The sequence below is a fragment of the Typha angustifolia genome, chromosome 10 (assembly GCF_048772165.1).
Source record: "Typha angustifolia cultivar Huaian chromosome 10, ASM4877216v1, whole genome shotgun sequence".
In the NCBI taxonomy this organism is placed as follows: Eukaryota; Viridiplantae; Streptophyta; class Magnoliopsida; order Poales; family Typhaceae; genus Typha; species Typha angustifolia.
Window position 1 is genome coordinate 7,094,782 of NC_133248.1, and position 18,478 is coordinate 7,113,259.

At 34.5% G+C, this 18,478-nt stretch overlaps 2 protein-coding genes across 2 annotated transcripts; one reads left to right on the forward strand and one right to left on the reverse strand.

Annotated features, from left to right (window-relative positions):
• On the reverse strand, nucleotides 1-4,036 carry LOC140769245 (soluble inorganic pyrophosphatase 6, chloroplastic). The gene is made up of 5 exons (XM_073109903.1): nucleotides 3,547-4,036; nucleotides 2,585-2,685; nucleotides 2,289-2,470; nucleotides 1,255-1,353; nucleotides 1-322 (listed from the first exon to the last, which is right to left on the reverse strand). Exons 1-5 carry the CDS (start codon nucleotides 3,936-3,938, stop codon nucleotides 230-232), a joined length of 867 nt encoding a protein of 288 aa, XP_072966004.1. The 5' UTR covers nucleotides 3,939-4,036; the 3' UTR covers nucleotides 1-229.
• A 6,660-nt stretch (nucleotides 4,037-10,696) lies between these two features.
• On the forward strand, nucleotides 10,697-14,642 carry LOC140769004 (probable glutathione peroxidase 2). The gene is made up of 6 exons (XM_073109509.1): nucleotides 10,697-10,855; nucleotides 11,083-11,159; nucleotides 12,575-12,636; nucleotides 12,733-12,851; nucleotides 13,955-14,122; nucleotides 14,243-14,642. Exons 1-6 carry the CDS (start codon nucleotides 10,811-10,813, stop codon nucleotides 14,270-14,272), a joined length of 501 nt encoding a protein of 166 aa, XP_072965610.1. The 5' UTR covers nucleotides 10,697-10,810; the 3' UTR covers nucleotides 14,273-14,642.
• The last annotated feature ends 3,836 nt before the right edge of the window (nucleotides 14,643-18,478 follow it).

An 18,478-nucleotide genomic window follows, 5' to 3' on the forward strand; every position in this document is an offset into this window, starting at 1 on the left:
AACATCAACCACACTCAACTCTTTTACCGAAGAATTAATGTTTATTCAATGTGACAAATGATCAGGTTGTGCAACAATGTTTCTAGTAGTCATGGTGCAGGACTACTTGGATTATGCCATAGAACTGCAAAGTTGTACTCGGAAGAATTAAAATTTACAGTAGCACATTAAAATGCTTAAGTACATGACATAAAGAATATTGATAGACTTCTGAACACCCCAATAGAGTTCAGACTAATGAAAGCTCTCCAGAAGGAACAGATCTTTTCATTAACTCTGCCCACGACTTGTTCGTCTCCATAATGACCTTCAGGGCATAATCCTGCTCATCACAAGAGGAAAATGGTTTGCAATTAGAATGGGTACCGCACATATGTTGTATTATAAGTGATGTGAATAGCTCTGAATCCATAACAAACAATTAGGTGATCTCAGTGCAAAATAGAAATTCAACAGCACATGTGACATACTAGGAAATTAGAGGCATCATATTGAGGCAAACTAAAAATGAGATCTACTGGTCATGAGATATTACAAGTACATGATACCGACTCAGTCAAGCTTTACAAATTTCATCCTTTATTCTTTCCTTTTCCTATGCCTTCACAATTTATATACAGTATATAGATCAATAGAAGATTACTCTAATCCACAATGAAGTTAATCTTATATCATCTCCTCAGGTCTGTCAGCTTCTTGTAGATACCATTGAAATCAAACATGTTTTCACAAAAATCTGATTTCCAACCTGTTGAATTAGCATCTTCTGACTGAGTGGTATCGCGAAAAGAGTAGATTCAATGGAAACAACCTTAAACTATCTTACTTAACAGAGAAAGATATGTATAATACACACCACTTAATTTCTTCATCTGACCAGCTGATAATTATTACATAAATTCTCAGAGTTTAAAGTAGGAAAACCTAGAAAGAGTTTTAGCAATACTTTGACATTGAACAAACACTCCAACTTGACTTCAATATTTTTGATAACATTTGCTTTTACTTTGGTTGCCTGTAATTGATGCACTAGTTGACAAGTTAAATGAGCATAAAATATCACACTGATAGCATTGGGAAAACAATAACCCAAAAAACAGACAAAACATTACCAAAAGAACTAGTTCAAGCAGCAACCCAAAAAAGATCAGAGGGGTGAAAGAAACAATGCATGTAGGTTAGAGTACTATCCTAAACATTTAAATGGTGGCATCTCAGAAAGTGAACAATATAACTATACTAAGATATATTTACCTTGTCCGCTGCCTTGTTCCCCAGACCAAACTTGTTAGCTGGCTTTCCATCAGGAATTTTGTAGTCTCTAAACCAGTCTCTAATCGCAGTAAGAGTGCTCTGAAAATCATGTTTCAAGCGTGAATGTAAATTAATAATCCAACATTCTCATAGCAATTGTATTTGATAGCAGTTTCTCAGAAAAAGTCTAAATGTTTTACAGATGGAATGGTTTGTTTGACAAAGCTGGCAATTTGGTACCCATTCCCATGGTGAACAGTTTGATTGGGTAAGATACAGCTAATATACATGATTGAGCAAATTTACTGATAAGATCTCAACAACTACAATCGATCTTGAAGTCATAAAATTGACTGATTTCTTTAGGCTGCGATTATTGACCCCCACACTCAGAAGATTTACCAGAACTAGTGTATACATAAATATCAATTACAGATGCTTATCAAAAAAATTTCAAAATGCAGCACAAACTAACTAGTATTTGCAATTTTAGTTTGGCCCATTGACCATTCAGAGAACAAAAGACTTGAGCAGGTAATTACGATTCCACATGCAGAGCACAATAACAACAAGTAATTTTTTTTCCTTCCAAGCTAATGTGTTTGGAACTGATAATTTATGGGAGCATATGCCCGCTAATGTATCAAATATAGCATGTAAGTGGAAATAAAAGCAAAGAGGATCCTCTTTAGATAGTTGCTATGCCACTGAAACTTGGCTCTGAAACAGCAACTTGAGAGTGTTTCCCAGAGCATGACATTACCTCAAACTCAGAAATCCAACACATTCTAAGGAGTTCTGAAGTTCCACCAAACATCTCAAGTAATTTGTATTGTCAATTATGATAACTCTTGGCATACTATACATCAAGAACCTAAATCATTCTAAAATGTAAAGTGAAACCACACCCATGTTCCAAAAGGAGACCAAAAGAAAAGGTCATTTACTAAGGAAAAAATAAAAATCCCAAACTGCTCTTTATAACATTCAAAAGATTTACTAACTAAATAATATATACAAGATCATAATCATACCGGAAAATGCTTTTCAACGTCGTTCAGATCGTTCACAAGAGAAGCTCTGGGATCATCCAAGGATATAGCCACTATCTTCCAGTCAAGCTCCCCCTCATCAATCATAGCTAAAGCTGCTAATGGTTTCACCTTAAGAACATCACCAATATTAGCCCGCCTTTCACCAATTTCAACAACATCGACTGGGAAAAAAAATATCAGGATAAAAAGATTAGCCTTGCTGATATTGTGATGCTTTGGCTTCACTGCATCTAAGAACAAAAAGATCAAGCAATATACAGAAACCCAAAATTTACCAGGATCATTATCCCCGAATGCTCCTTCAACTTCTGCATTTGCGAAAGATGGATCTTCCCAGGTTTGTGGAAGTAATCCATAGTTCCAATTTATGTTGTACCTGTTGTTGATGCATTACAGCAACGAACTACTCCTCTATTAAACTATATAACCATTAAAAAGCCATAGTTGTTAGGAGTTCAATTACGCATGCATTATTCAACTTTCCATGATTTTATCAGTCCGCTTGCCCATTGTATCTCATATATTTAGCGAAAACTATATTTTACCCCCATGTGGTTAGGCCTAAATTCATTTCCCTCCCTCTATAATTTTGTCTGTACCATTTTACCGCTTTATAATTATATTTCAATTGAAATCATTACTATTTCTATCGTAGTTGATCAATTACTAGTCAAATTTGAAGTTACTCATCAGATACAAAATTGTATACGACTGGATAAATTTTTCATGACATCTGAAATAATACAGATCGGATTGCAAATGATAACCATATGTATATTTTTATCATAACTTTGTCATCTAAAATTTAATTGGTATTATTCTAGATGCCTTGAAAAACTTATCTGATTATCTATAACTTTGTTTTTAATGAATATCTTTAAATTCGACTGATCAAATATGAAGAAAAAATATAATATTTTCAGTTTGAATAGAAAAATATAGGGTGGTGAAGTGACTTTAGGCGAGGGATAAAAATTTAATTTGCCTATTAAATAGCGTAACCCATGCCATTTCATTTACGGTACCTCTGTTATCTTATTGAAATATATATCTAACTACTGGTTAATATAAGTAACGAAGTTTGATTACTTAACTATCTTCCTAATTATAGTCAACTAAAGTGCCTAATCCCGGCTAGTCCACACTCCAAATCAGGAAATCAACCCTTGTTTTAAACAAAGATATAATAAGAAAACAAAGCCTCTATCAAATCAGTATGTAGTAAATATTCACTTACGGGTAGTATCGAAGCTTTCCCTTCTTCGTATCTTGCTTGATAGGAGTAAACGCCTCGTCCGTCGCCACCTCCATCTTCGCGCTCGACTCCTTGGGGATTTCAACGACAAAGTTGAAGACCCCATCGCCCAACTGCAAGGGCACGTCATGCCAAGGCGAGATCTTTTTCCCGGAGGGATCGAGGAAGAAGACCCTGTAGTCTAGAGTTTCGGGCTGACCCACCTCCTTGGTCTGGACTCCGGCGGTCCTGAGCAACGCGGAGGGGGCGGAGTATTGCCGCCTCCGGCGGCAGAGGGAGACGGAGACAGGGTTGGAATTGAAGGGGAGATGCGAGGAGCTTAGCCGCCGGAATCCATGGAGCGCGAATGCAGTCGCGGTCGCCGTCGTCGCCATCGGAGGAGTTTGGAGAAGGTCGATGAGGGGATCAAAGAGCGACGGAACGAAACCCTTGAATCGAAGATGGTGCTGTTCTCTGCTACTGTGAGCCAGAGCCTAAAGATGTCTCGCCAAATGCAACTGCCGTGAACCACACGAGAAGCACGTGCCTTTTGCGATAATCGGATGCGGGTATTAAAGAGTAGAGCAAGAAAAGATCCGAAATTCCTAATAGAACTACGCTCGGACTCCACATCGCTTAGTTTAATTGGGGCTTCGATTGGGAATAATTACAATAATACTCTCCGGACTATTGCACATTTTCATACGCATATATATTGACCCTCTAAATTATAAATAATCTCTGAGCCAGGTGACAGTGTTAATAGAAAATATTAAATGACTATTTTCCTATTTCTTTTCTCTAAAATAAGGGTAAATATGGAGTCAATGTGTAAGAAAAATAAATGAGGTATGTAAAAATAGACAATAATTTAAGGAGTTTATGTGTAATTATTCTTATAAATTCTCTAAATTCAAACTAGGTTCTCAGATGATTTAAGGAGTTTATAGTGTATGAGTGTACCAAAATTCTCTAAATTCTCTTGTTTCTTCTCATGGTGTCTTTTAAGATGCACAACTTTTTTTTCTCTATACACTAACAAATAGAATGGAGTGGTTACTTCAATTGCTAGAAGCAAGCTACCATGCCTTAATCTTCATGAGTAATACCAAATATTTAAAGTTATCACGAAAGACATAGGTCAAAAGAACATATTATAATTCGCCTACAACTCTTTTTCAGTCATGTTTATGATGTTAAAAATGCAACAACTCAATTAGCTAAATTTGATCACTCAATTAAAGAAGGAAGAAGATTATTGATGTTTACCATTTCTAGCAGCTGCAAGTATAACTTCTTAAGTTTATTTAAACTCTTTTCTTTTTTCAATTCAATCATGAAGGTAGGACCTCTATTTTTGTAGGGTGTAATTAGTATTCTTCTCTATAAAAGTATTATCCTCTATATTATCCTTCTGCACTTGCTGTACAGTTTCATCGAGAACAAAAACTTGCCCTTTTCAAGTACTTAGTTTTTCTTCTCGTAGATTAATCTTCGAAAGAACAACATCAATTAGATTAAGTTTACATTGATGGTGAGACAACTTATGGTGTTGATCGATGTCAAATAGAGTAAGTCGGGATGTTACCTTCACACGGGTTGAATGCACCTTTTAGCTCTCTTACTACAAAATATAAAAATAAAGTCATTATATAGTGTCAAATGATAAAATATAATGGAAAGTGTACTAACATTTCATGATGGAATATTCTATATCCTTTCTTAACTTATAATAGAGCTACATTTTATTATTAATAAGTAGCAGTATTACGTATTTCTTTAAACAGAATTGGTATTCTTGAGTACCTACAGATGTGTGACCAAAATGTTGTCCCTCATTTTGGCATCTCTAAGCATATGAAAAGTTGTAATCATATTAATTTCTTCAAATACCCATACAATGTCATCAGGGTGCAAATATGTAAAGGCTAAGTAGGAATATCTATTAAAACCTCACAACACAACTTTCCAACATCTGGTAGAGGTGTCGATGGATGCTTTGAAACATCACCAACATCTATTAACTTACATGTTATCGACAATATAATGAAGCTACTATTTGATTCTCTCTCAGACCTTTCCTATGAGCCTAACCTATTTACAAGAAAAATAAGATGATCGATACATTGATCTACATATGCCTTAGAATGTCTGCCTTGAAGATTTGGATCAAATGGATCACTCTTGTTTTTAGATATCCATTTGATTCAAATTTCATTTACATTCTAGGGTCTAAGAACAAGATATCAAACATCATTCCTAACGAACTGTTTTAATTTTTCATACGTAATATTTACTCAAAAATTATATAGTAATGTATGTTTAATGTTCTTAGGTGAAACATAAAAATTATTTAATTCTCTGTTTGTCGCATTGCCTTCGGAGGTGTCGTCACATCTTTAATCAATTGCATCAAGAGATAATTTAGCTTAAGTATTGTAGAGGGTTCTGATGTTGTGTCTTTATTCATATCCTCTTGTGATTCTATTTTCTCCCTCTCTTTATCAGCTTCAACTTCAGCTTCATTCTCACTAGCATTTGTACATGCATGATTAAGAATAGGAGAAAGTCTAGATCTTCTGGAGTTAGTATTATTTATCACCATTATTTACCAATTCTATTACTATAGATGAAGTTAGGTTACATATTTTGTAAGCTCTATCGCTATTAGAATATCCTAAAAATATCACTTTATTACTTTTGCTATGAAGAATGAAACATTTACTTCTAAAATCCTAAAAAGTACTTTACGTGGTTTTTTTGTCTTTCCAAGTATAATTTCTTGAATAATTTTATTCTTACTTTTGACTATCCTATTTTGTTGATAAGTAATTGGGGCAGAAAATTTATGTTTAATTTCTTACGAATAAAAAAAAATATCAAATATTTTTCATTCTCAAACTATCTACCATGATTAAATCTAAATCTGACCAAATTTTTTGACCAGTCATTTTGTAGCATCAAGCACAAAGATTTAGTAAATTACAATAAATGTTTAATTGTAAAAGTATTGCCTAACTAACTATTTTTTTTTATCTCACTCAACTTGAGAATTCCTCTAATCACTTCATGTTTAGATAATCTGTACAAGTCCCTTGTGATTAATATATCATAAAATGTTTACAATAAAGATATGTATCTTTTAAGGTTACATTATAACATCTTAGTCCACTTCTGGCACCAACTCCATGATAATTATCTAATGTTTTATATTCACAAATAATTCCTTTTATAGAACTATCCACAATTTTGCAATCATTTTTAATAAACCTAACCTTAAATTGTAATCACAAAAATAACTAACACTTAAAAGATTTGTTTTTAAACCTTTCACAAACAAAGTATTTTAATATAACCTAGCCTAAGGATGGTCACAGATCACTAACTTGGGTACTCAAGCTCTAATACCAACTAATATAACCCTAAGTTAGGTACTCTAAGAAGTTATGCGAATGATAGTGGAATGTGGCTAGGGCTGAGGACATAAGGCAACTAGTAATGGAGGCTAACTGTATGATGTAGATGATGATGGAGTGGAGGCCAAGTAGTCGATGGAGGTGGCTCAGTTAGATGGTAGTGGTGGTGACTTATGGATGTAGTAGATTGTTGAAAGTTATAATTAACTTATACTCATGCCAATGGCTTTCATAGGGGTTGCAAACGGTGAGAAAGAGTACCGTCATTATGAAGGTAAAAGTCCCTAAGAGAAGTGCAAGAAGGAAGAAAATGATTTACTAGGCAATAGGGAGAAAGTTAGAGGAAAAGAGACATAGAGATTGAAGAAGATAATTTATTTAATTCTAAAGCATGTCTAAGATATAAGTTATAAGACCATATTTATAGAGAATAAAATAAAAGAATACTAATATAAATCAAAACCGAACAGAAATAAACTAATAAATTTAGCTAAATGAGTCTTTGTATTTCCCTCGAATTTGTTTTTTGTTCTACCCTAAATAGAAATTATATTTGAAACACTAAACTAGTATTTTTCATATTCTCAAAAGTCACCTTTATAATCTTCTAAACTAATAAACAATGATCTAACCCCTAACATGTGCTAAGAATTTAGATATCATATCTTAGAGTCTAAAGCTTTTAGGGCTATATGACTTACATAGCACCTAAGATTCATTGGATTTAGTTCTAAACCTATAAATGAATGCATGTCTAGTTTATGCAACAATTTATATTTATATATAATATGCCCTACTATGCGGCAATGAAAATAAGTATGATTAAAATTTGGTTTTCAAAATAAATATTTAGAATTTATCTCTCTTTAGATAGGGCTAACCACTAAGGTAAGTAGTTGTACTTTGAAGCCTTTTTTTAATGGTTTTATTGGAAGTGTCTAACTTTATTTTTCCTTCTTCCTACTTCTTGAATCTTGTACACATAAACATAATCTTATTATTTTTGGTATTTGCTGCATAACCTAAATCGTATCTATCTTTGCTTAGAATTTGGGCATCCAAAATCTCATTAATTTTAGTTTTGCTTTTCTTTAGACAACCATTTTTGTTCAATTTTAGGTTCCTTTAATTTGCTTGTGAGTTCCTCAATCTACTAAGTAAGCTTGATCACTTTTTCAAGCTCTTTTCTGTACTTTTCTTCAATTTGATTCTTTTCAATTTCACTCCTTTAAGCTTTGTCAAAATTTGACATTTGTTTTCTTCAACTTGTATGACTCCTGATATAGTTTATTATAGATTTTTACAGTTTTAAATCATCTCTATTAGAACTATCCAAATCTTATTCATTTAAACTATAGAATCACAAGTCTAGCTAATAGATAAACAAGAGATGGTAAAAATAACATAGTTTTTTGTTCTTTCTCAGAATCATCATTATGGATGCATCTGAATTCAACCCAAATAGTATTTATAGCTTTACCTTTCACAATTTGTACACTTCTGAGCAATATGTCTAAAATCTTATTAATTCAAAATGTTGTTCTTCTCAAAATTTTCAGTTCTTATATAACTTATTAAATTAATTTATAAACAAGGCCATTAACTCTGGATTAATTTCATAGTCCTCATTGTCTCTTTTTCTTCGCCTCTAATAGTTGTTAAGGCTATGACTTTAGAGTACTTTTAAGGTTTGAAAAGAGTAGACTCAAAGATTTATAAATTTTCCACAACTTAATCTTTAAGTTGTTCAAATTGGTAAATTTTAAAAAAAAGGAATTAAATCTCAATCCAAAATCACATGCTCTAACTAGGTTAAAATTATTTTTAAAATTTTGAAATATTCATAATTCTCAAACAAATACTTGTGGAATTGATACTTTGTTTAGTTGTTCCCCAAACTACTTAAGAGACTCATGCACTTAGAAGTGTTACTACATTTATTACAATAGCTAACAACAACGATGGTCGTGCCACAGGCACAAATCGTGCCAACCACCGGTCGGCACGGCACAGCACGACACGTGCCGTAAGAGAATGAGAGAAAGAGATAAGGGATATTCATCTTTGCCATTGTAGTCATCGTCGTTGTCGCCATCGCTCGCCGATCGCCACCCACCATGGGCGTCGCTTCGTGCCCTAGCCCCCGAGAGAGAAGAGAGATCGAACCCGCAACTTAAATTTTTAACCCTCTCTCTCTCTCTCTCTCTCTCTCTCTCTTGTGGGGGCTAGGGCACGAAGTGGGCGGCGATCGACGACGAGGTCGATGGTGAACGGCGATGCATTAGGAGGGGTGCCGTGCGGCACCCTCATGCCACGTGCCGGTCAGCATGACCATCCTTGGCTAACAATATATAAATCACATTACAAAGAGACATATCTAAATTCTTTCACAACTACAGAGTTCGGAACTTTAAGAATTAAGGCAACATGAAATCTTTCCCAATCAACATGTAATACACCACCGCACTAAAACTGAAGTAAGATCTCACACAACAATTGACCCATAATGTTCTAGTAATTATAACCATTGGGCCCATGGGCCCTGCCTACTACAATAGACCAATGGGTCCTACGGATCTTGTTAAATTTTTTTTAGAAGGAGCCGAAAACTCAGCTAAAGTTTACAACACGGGCCCAATTCATTGCTCATTCCATTAGAATACAAATGGTCACTAACTCAAAGGAGATCATATCCGACTTACTCTACAGTCTCCCCAAGGCTGACAGTCTTTCAAGTTTAGCTAACCAATCGGCCGTTCTGTTCCCTTTCTTATAAGTGTAGAGGAACTTGATCCTCTTGAAGGACATCAACATAGTGAAGCAGTTATAAATTGCCCCCCTAGACGCCACAAACAGTTGTCCTCACTTTGAAAAATCCTAATTACTAATAGTGCATCAACTTCCATGATAACCTATTCTCATCTCCCATATGCTTCTCTTAGCCCTACCTGTAGTGCTCAGACCTCACTGTAGTTGATAGAATCCGCTATAGTTCGTTTCGTTGCTGCCTGAAGAAGGAGGCCATTCTCATCTCAGATGATGATGAATCCGGCTTCGCCGTGATAATCTCCTACCTCGAATGAGCCATCAACAATAATTTTTATCCCGAAGGCGATCCCAACATATTTTAATAGTTACATTCTTCGGCGTCATCAGACTTCCATTGCCCTTCATATATTTTTGAGCTAGCACGGTTGTCTTACTAACCACAGTCGAGAGCACTTACTCTGGTTAGGCACCTTCCAGATTCCCCGTATCATTGCCGCCATAGTCGATTTCATCATCTGGTCAGATTCCCACCTCTGGTTCAACCAATCTGGATCAATCCAGATGCTTTGACCTCTTATGTGCCTCTTGATCGTCTCTGTGAAGCAAAGCCCAAACTTCCAAAGCGAACCGGCTCCCGTCCGTAGAGTTAGTTGGTATCCGGTTGCTCATCAAGCTTCCCAAAAACGTATTGGCCCATGCAATTGAATACATCAGATAGTCTACAACCCCCATTGCAAATAACCTTTTTTTTTCTATTTAAATCTTTTAATTATTTGCCAGCCAAACCAATAGAGTACCATGATGTATTTAACTCGTGCAGCGGGGCAGCAGAACACCTGCTCCGGTAGTTGGGAGTAGTGTTTAGGTGGGCAGTCTTGGCCTCTTTGTGTTCACACTGTGTGAACACAACGGTTTTCCATTGAAAAGTCCACAAGATGGACAGCAAGAGCCGTGTGCCCAATAATTTCCCCACTGTTCAAGAAAATCGTGAGATCATATCGAAGTAGTAGCACATACTATTTATAAGAGTTTGGGTCTTCTCCTCCGTTAGAGCTCTTACCAATTTCCCTGGAGAACTAAAAATGGCCGCCGCGATGCCCAACTCAATCTATGATATCACTGTAAATGTAATGACTTCTTGATCTCTGATCTAATTTATTCATGCACCCTTCTCTTCTCGGCCTTTTTTTTAATTGCTTTTAATTTTTTCCTTATTCTTATACTTGGTAGTGATTATTCCTTGTGTTTTCTCTTCTTTTCCTAGTTCTTCTACTTCTCTTGTACTAATTTGATAGAATATTAGATCTGTTGATGGATAGCTTGAGTTTTGATTTGAAATGGATTCGTTTGGCAGGATTTCAATGGCAGTGATCTGAGCCTGAGTACTTACCGTGGAAAGGTTCTTCTTATCGTCAATGTTGCTTCAAAATGGTATTGCTTCAGTACATAGCTTGTTTCCTCTTCTTATAGAAATTTCTCTATGGGATTCTTTAAACTCATTGGGATATTAGGGATCATTTGAACTTTAATAGCTTCACTGTACACGAGATAGTTATTGCAATATATATTTTCAGGATAAAAGGTAAGGGGATGGTGCATTCTCCCTCCCAATAAATTGCTTCTTGTTGTCTGGAATTTTGCAGCAATGCGAATTTCTGAATTTTCTTTGTAGTTTCTGATTATGTGTTTGAATTGGAGCTTTTGACTTAAACCTAACCTCTTGTAATTTGCCACTGAGTACTTGTATGCACTGTTTTTTTCCCTGATTAGATCTTCAGACCTATTTCTTTGTGTGGATAATTACTGTAATTTTTCCTTCTTTATTGCATGCCGTTCATCCCGAACATTATTAGCATCATACCTTCTTCTCCTCCACCCCAAAGCATCTACATCTGATGAAATGACATCTAACTATGAGTGAAGAATTTATCTTTGATATGATCCCAAATAAGGTCTATTCTTTCTATCTAAAAGGACCGAGGAACTTTTCTCTTTTCATTAGTAGAGTTATCTAATTGCAGGATATAGATAAAAAAATTTCCCGGTAGGTTATATCATAGTTATTTAATATCCTCAAGACTTGGAAAGGAAAGATTATTTTTGTCAAGTTTGATACTGTTCTTGAGTGAGCGATAAATTACTTCAGAGCAAATTTATACTGAAAAAGCTTCTCAATTTCGACCATAATTCTGATTGACCATAACCTTCATCCAATTACTAATTGCAGAGGGTCATTGTTAGTGACTTAGTTCTACACGAAATAGAAGATATGGTTTCCTTCCTCTTCCACTCAGTTGCATAACCTGCCCAAAGAGACCAAATAGATACAGAGCTTAGTTTTTGAGCCAAAAAGAGGTGGTGGTTCACTGAACAGCCTAGTGTTTCTTATCTCTGGAGAAGATGTTGATTAACTCGTATAAATAGATGTTGATTAACTTCGCAAGAATAGGCTTTTACGGCAGCGTGGTTATTTGTTAAGTTCACTGGCAATAGAATTTTTTCCTCAAGAGAAAGATCACATAATTATCATATTATTAACTCGTATAAATAGATGTTGATTAACTTCACAGGAATAGGCTTTTAAGTCAGCATGGTTATTTGTTAAGTTCATTGGCAATAGAATTTTTTTCCTCAAGAGAAAGATCACATAATAATAATATTATTAACACGTATAAATAGATGTTGATTAACTTCGCAGGAATAGGCTTTTAAGTCAGCATGGTTACTTGTTAAGTTCACTAGCAATAGAATTATAATTGCTCAAGAGAAAGATCACATAATTATCTTATGGAATGCTGCAGTTCCTTATAATGGACAATCTAATGTTTCACACCTCTGACATGCAGTGGATTAACTCATTCCAACTATAAGGAGATGAATGTTTTATATGAGAAGTACAAGGACAAAGGTCAGTTTGTTCCCCTTTATCGAATTTCTTGAGTATTTTGTTCATAGTAATACTGAATCCCTTTTCGTTTTGCTTCTTCCCAATTTATCTTCCCAGGATTTGAGATACTGGCATTTCCATGCAACCAATTTGCTGGTCAGGAACCTGGAAGCAATGAGGAGATTAAGGAGGTGGCATGCACCATGTTCAAAGCTGAGTTTCCAATCTTTGATAAGGTAATTTTGCTAGAAACCTTCATACTACTGCTTTAAAATTTTAATGCATGTTTCCAACTATTCAATTATTCCTTGGATGAATGCAAGAGTCCAAACTTATATATGTTGGATGCCTGTTAAGCTTTGTATTCTCTTGCTGATTTTGGTAGGTTTGTCAGGTTACTGAGAGATTAATCTCTCAGCATTTTTCAGTACACTAAATCTTTTTTTCTGAGTTCGTCCTATAATCGGGTCAATATTTGTAAGGACATCCATGAATCTTCTCAGGAACTTGTGTTGTCGAAATTTGAGACTTTCCACTGAACCCATCGCTTTATAGCATGTAAGCAGACCAAAAATGAATCAGATAACAAATTTTACACCCCTGGCCACACATTATTTTCAGATGCAATTTAGATTCTAGATGATAAATGCACCAAAGTTACACTTTGGGCATGAGCTGTTGATCAAGTTAGTCTTTGTCATCAATAAAAGAAGTATCAATTTATCCCTACTCTGATTGGAAACGTTATTTAAATTATCCCGATTATAATTTTACCCATGATTTAACTGAAGAGTTATTTTAAAAATCTTCTATTCTCTTTCCTATCACCCACCTATTTCATTTCACAAATCAGAAGTTCCTCTTCAATTTTTTCACTTATCTCCTATCTCATTGCATACCTACAAATATCCAATACATATGACAAGAAATGAGAATACTTAAATTTAAATTTACATATCAAATGAAGGGCATTTGAATAAGTTTTCACTTCTTATATGTAATTTATCTCAACTTTATATCACATTAAAAATAATTATTGTACCGCTATTCTAGATGAGAGGTATAATATTAGGAATAAGAATCTACAATAGCTATTCTAGATTTTCCTTAATCTCAAAGAACAACGAGGCCGTAAAGTTATAGAGCTTCTCAAATCTCTGCAAATTTGGGACATGGCAGTTCTGATGCTGTCACTTTTCTTTTACTTGTTGATATCTGTTCTTCTGTCAGTACATGTAATGATTTGTAAAATAAAACAGAAGATATTACTGAGTAATCTATATAGATGATTTCCTTAAGATTTTTTCTTTTCTTCATCTCTTAAATATTTCCTTCCTAGGTTGAAGTAAATGGGAAGGATGCTGCACCACTCTACAAGTTCCTAAAAGCTCAGAAAGGAGGTATCTTTGGAAATGGCATCAAGTGGAACTTCACCAAGTTTCTTGTGGCTAAAGATGGCAAAGTTGTGGAGAGATATGCACCCACCACTTCACCTCTAAAGATAGAGGTATGACTTCTAAACAGTAATCTAATGCTATTTATTCTACACATACAAAATATGTCATTCATTAAAAAAGAAAAGAAAAGGAAAGCCATTCTGAACTCTTCTTCCATTTTTATCTTGCAGAAGGACATCCAGAAACAGTTATCTGCTTAATCATCTGTGGCACATGATGTTTATGTTTAGTTTGAATAAAAAGGATGGGTCTCAGAGAGAGATACGAAAGGGGCCACCAAAAGCTTCCGACGAGGCCAATTCGTCTCTCCAAAGGATGGCAGTAGAAAATACAAGCATCCAAGAAGAGAGAACACTAAGGGCAAAAATAGGCAAATACTTCAATACCTCTCTAAAATTTATAATTTTAATCTAACGGTTATAACAGCCAGATATATCAGTTAAGAAGATTTAATTATGTGTGCCTAACTTTCGAATTATACGTTTTTTTTTCGTTAAGATTTCTCTCTTGAATATGATTGTTATAAATATGATTATACATAAAATATTATTTAATATTAAATTATTTAAATTTGATTTTTTTGGAGATAGAATTCAATTTCTTAAACTAATGAGAGATATATGTAAACAATAAAAAAATTAAATAGATAAAATATAATTAAAATTTCATTAAGTTAATTATAAAAAGACATCAATACCTTTATTATGATATATATACATTACTCTCAATTAAGAATATATATATATTTTGCTTGATAAATAATTAAGATAATATAAGTATCAAAAAGTAATGTGCAAGGTAATATATTTAAAAAATAATAATTACCTATTGAATCAGTAATATAGTTTAAATTTATTGCATTTCTATTATACCCTTAATAATTTTAACCGTTAAATCTTCGTCAAACCGATTAATAAACAATGACCTTTGTTGTACAAGAAAAAATGGAAAAAATATCACAAAATTTAATCATTACACATAAGTCAAAACTACAAGGGTATTAGCTAACTGATAATAGGATAAATGAATGAAAGCTATGGAGGTATTTTAAACTTTGACCAACCTATAAGAGGATAAATTGTATTTTTCCTATATAAATTCCCATTCATTGTTATAGGAAAAATATATTTTATAACCTTGTGGTTAGGAAAAAAAAATATAAATCCCTAATTCTAGTTTATGTGGAATAATTAGTTTTTCCATTCAAAACTAAGAATGAAGATAATATTTCATTAAAATTATTAAATTTCTGATACCTTCCTTTTGATATTATCTCTTTTTGGAAGATATTCAACATCAAAAATATAAAAAAAGTGAGACATTGAGATGAAAGAAGCATGACTAAAGGATTTTCAACCAAAAACAAATATATTTTAAATTTTCTATTAGAAAAGTAGAGTATTTTGATCATTTTATATTAAAATTAAGGCAAATACTTTATTACATTCTTTAAAATTCAAATGACAATCCTACTGTTATAATCGCAAGTTCCTCCTCAATTAAGATACTTGGTGCTTGTTTCATAGTATTATTTTCAACATGGAGGTATCAAAGGGCTTTAGGCCTCATTTGGTTGAAGGATAAAATAATCCAAGCATAGTGTTATAATAATTTTTTATTCATGGTTTAGAGGAGAGTTATCTTAATTTATGTTTCTTGTGTTTTTATTGTAATACTAGAATAGAGGATGTGATGAATACATGGGTATTTAATTCTTAAAATATACAATATTCAGAAGGATTAAGGCCAAATATTTTTATATCCTTGATACTTTTACAAGAGTGTAGTTGTTCCTTGTTTTCAGAGGTATTTTAGTAAATATCTATGTTAATCTTTGTCATGACTCAAATATAGAATCAACCATGTACCATAATAAAACTTGATATACATGAAGGCTTAGTATTTATTTCCAAGTCAAATGTATAAAAATACTAAAATTTATATCAATAACTCTAAGTCAATTAATAATAAAAGCTTGTAAGGGTAAGACAGAAGCGTAGGCAACTAATGGCTTCCAAAATAATATGAAAACTATTAGTGCAATATTTTATAATGATAAATTTGTGGAAACAAAATACTAGTATTTACGTTGTACAATCTAGGGTTTTGTACATATTAAGTCATATTATTTGTGAAAGATTTATACATGCGAATAAATTGAAGAACGAAGACCAAAAGAACAAAATTTAGCAATCCTGCATAATCAGTTCTAGCTAATTTTAGGTCCGAACCGCAACATAATTTTTGACTATAAAACATATATGGAATAATAAGTTAAGCGCAAATCGATCGGTCAAAACTAAGAATGAAAGTTTAGAAACACTTCCATACTTGGTGCTTTCTTTTGTAATTTACCTAATACGAATTACAAAAGCTCCTCTCACACTCCATATAAGGATTAGAGGTAGACCAAAAAAATCTATACCATCAAATGATCCCTCATCTAAAATAACTTTACTTTCTATTATTGCTTGATGAGGAGTTATTTGTCCTAAGTGTTTGTCTACTTCCACATATCTTGAAGCACTTCGAGTAGTTGAATTGAGTCCTTATCGATCATCTACAACCAGAGAGAATATAAGAAAGTCAAATTCAACACTTGGAGAGTTTTAGGTTCCCTCATGAAGCATAATTTACATCTCATGTAAAGATAGCCATATATATTTGAGTGCTTATTCTACATTAGAGATTAATCAAAGAACATTGAAAGACTGAATCATTGGAGTCGACATTGATACAGACCGATATGTAAAGTTTAAGGAATGATTTGTAGCGATATACAACAAATCAAGAGCAGAGACAATCTATCATGGAGTAGTTTTTGTTTTGAGAAGATTTATTTATTAACTCCCATGGTTACAAAAAGCTCATTTCGAGTCAGAAGCCAAAAATAGTAGAAGATTGGAAGGAAAGGACCCAGTCTAGGTATAACCATAGCCTATGGTTCTACCCCAATTAGTAAGCCACTCAGCAGCCCGATTGGCCTCTCTAAGGATGTGAATAACTTTACAGTATTGGAAATTACTAATTAGGATTTTAATGTCGTCAATTAGGACTTGAACAGTCCAAGGAGTCTTTGACCCTGTTGTTAAGCAGTTGACCAGCAGTAGCGAGTCTGACTCAATGATTAAATTGAGGATATTTTTGTTCAGGAGGAAAGTGAGTGCTTCCTGCACTGCCATTGCTTCTGCTGCTAATACCGAGTTAAAGAAGCCGCATCTTGAACCTGCATATAGAGGAGCACAATTAGGTTTTCGAACCACAAAGCCTGCCCCTTCGCTATCCTCTTTGCTGATGAAGGATCCATCAGTGTTCACTTTAATCCACCCCAGGGGAGGTTGATATTTGAGTTAGCTGGCTCTATGGGTTTGACAAATCTGTGTTCAAAGTATTCATTAGTTAAGGTTAAAATTCGACGATTAACTTGATTAAGATCCTCTCTTTCATTTGAGAAGGATACGCGGTTGCGATATCTCCAAATTTGCTACAGTGCCACAGCAATGAGAGCCATTAGCTAGGCTTTTGGCTTGGAGTCTAGACCCTCCCTCCTTGAGCCAAAGACCCTCATCCTACTGGTCCCAAAAGCGGAAGCTAGTATTGGCCTACTGCCTAACAAAGTTCCAAACGGTCAAAGCAACTCGATAGTGGAAGAACAGATGGGTTGAGGTCTTCGATTCGAACAAGCAAACGAGGCAGGTAACATCAAAGCCCAGCCCAAGGGTAGCAAGATGGCCCTTGGTGGGCAGTTTGTCCCAATAAAGCTTCTAGAGGAAGAGTTTGATTTTAGAGGGAACCGAGATGACTCACAACAATTTTCAACCATCCCAGTTTGATTGCAACCTAATTGGCGTAGGGTTACGAAGATGGTGGTAGGTAGATATTGCAGAGACTTGGCCAAAAAGGTGTAATCTCCAAACCCAAAAGTCTGGGCTACTCCTCATAGGGAGAGGAATATTTGTACTGACCTAGGGCTAGGCCAAAAATATCATCAATAATTAAGGTTCCAGGAATCATTTTGAATGAGATCTGTCACCTTAGTGGTTGAATAGTTATAGTTAATATTGACAAAGGTAAGCCAGTGATCCAAAGGAATGGATGTCATCCAGGGGTTTGTCCACATATTTGAATTCCTACCATTGTGAATGTTTTTAATGAGCCCTAATAGAAGTTCTTTTAATGTCGAGAGGACTAACCTCCAAGTCCAGAACATTTTCTTGGATTGTTCTTGTCCCAAGGGTGAGGGGCCCATATCTAGCTCGAAACACCTGAGCTAGAGTCCCACCTTCCTCATTGAGGATCTTGCTAATGTTCTTGGCCATAAGAGCCAGCCGCATTGAGTGGAGGTAATGGACAGCCAGGCCATCGGCAGCCTTGCTCTTAGTTATCAAGTGTCAAACCACCAGATG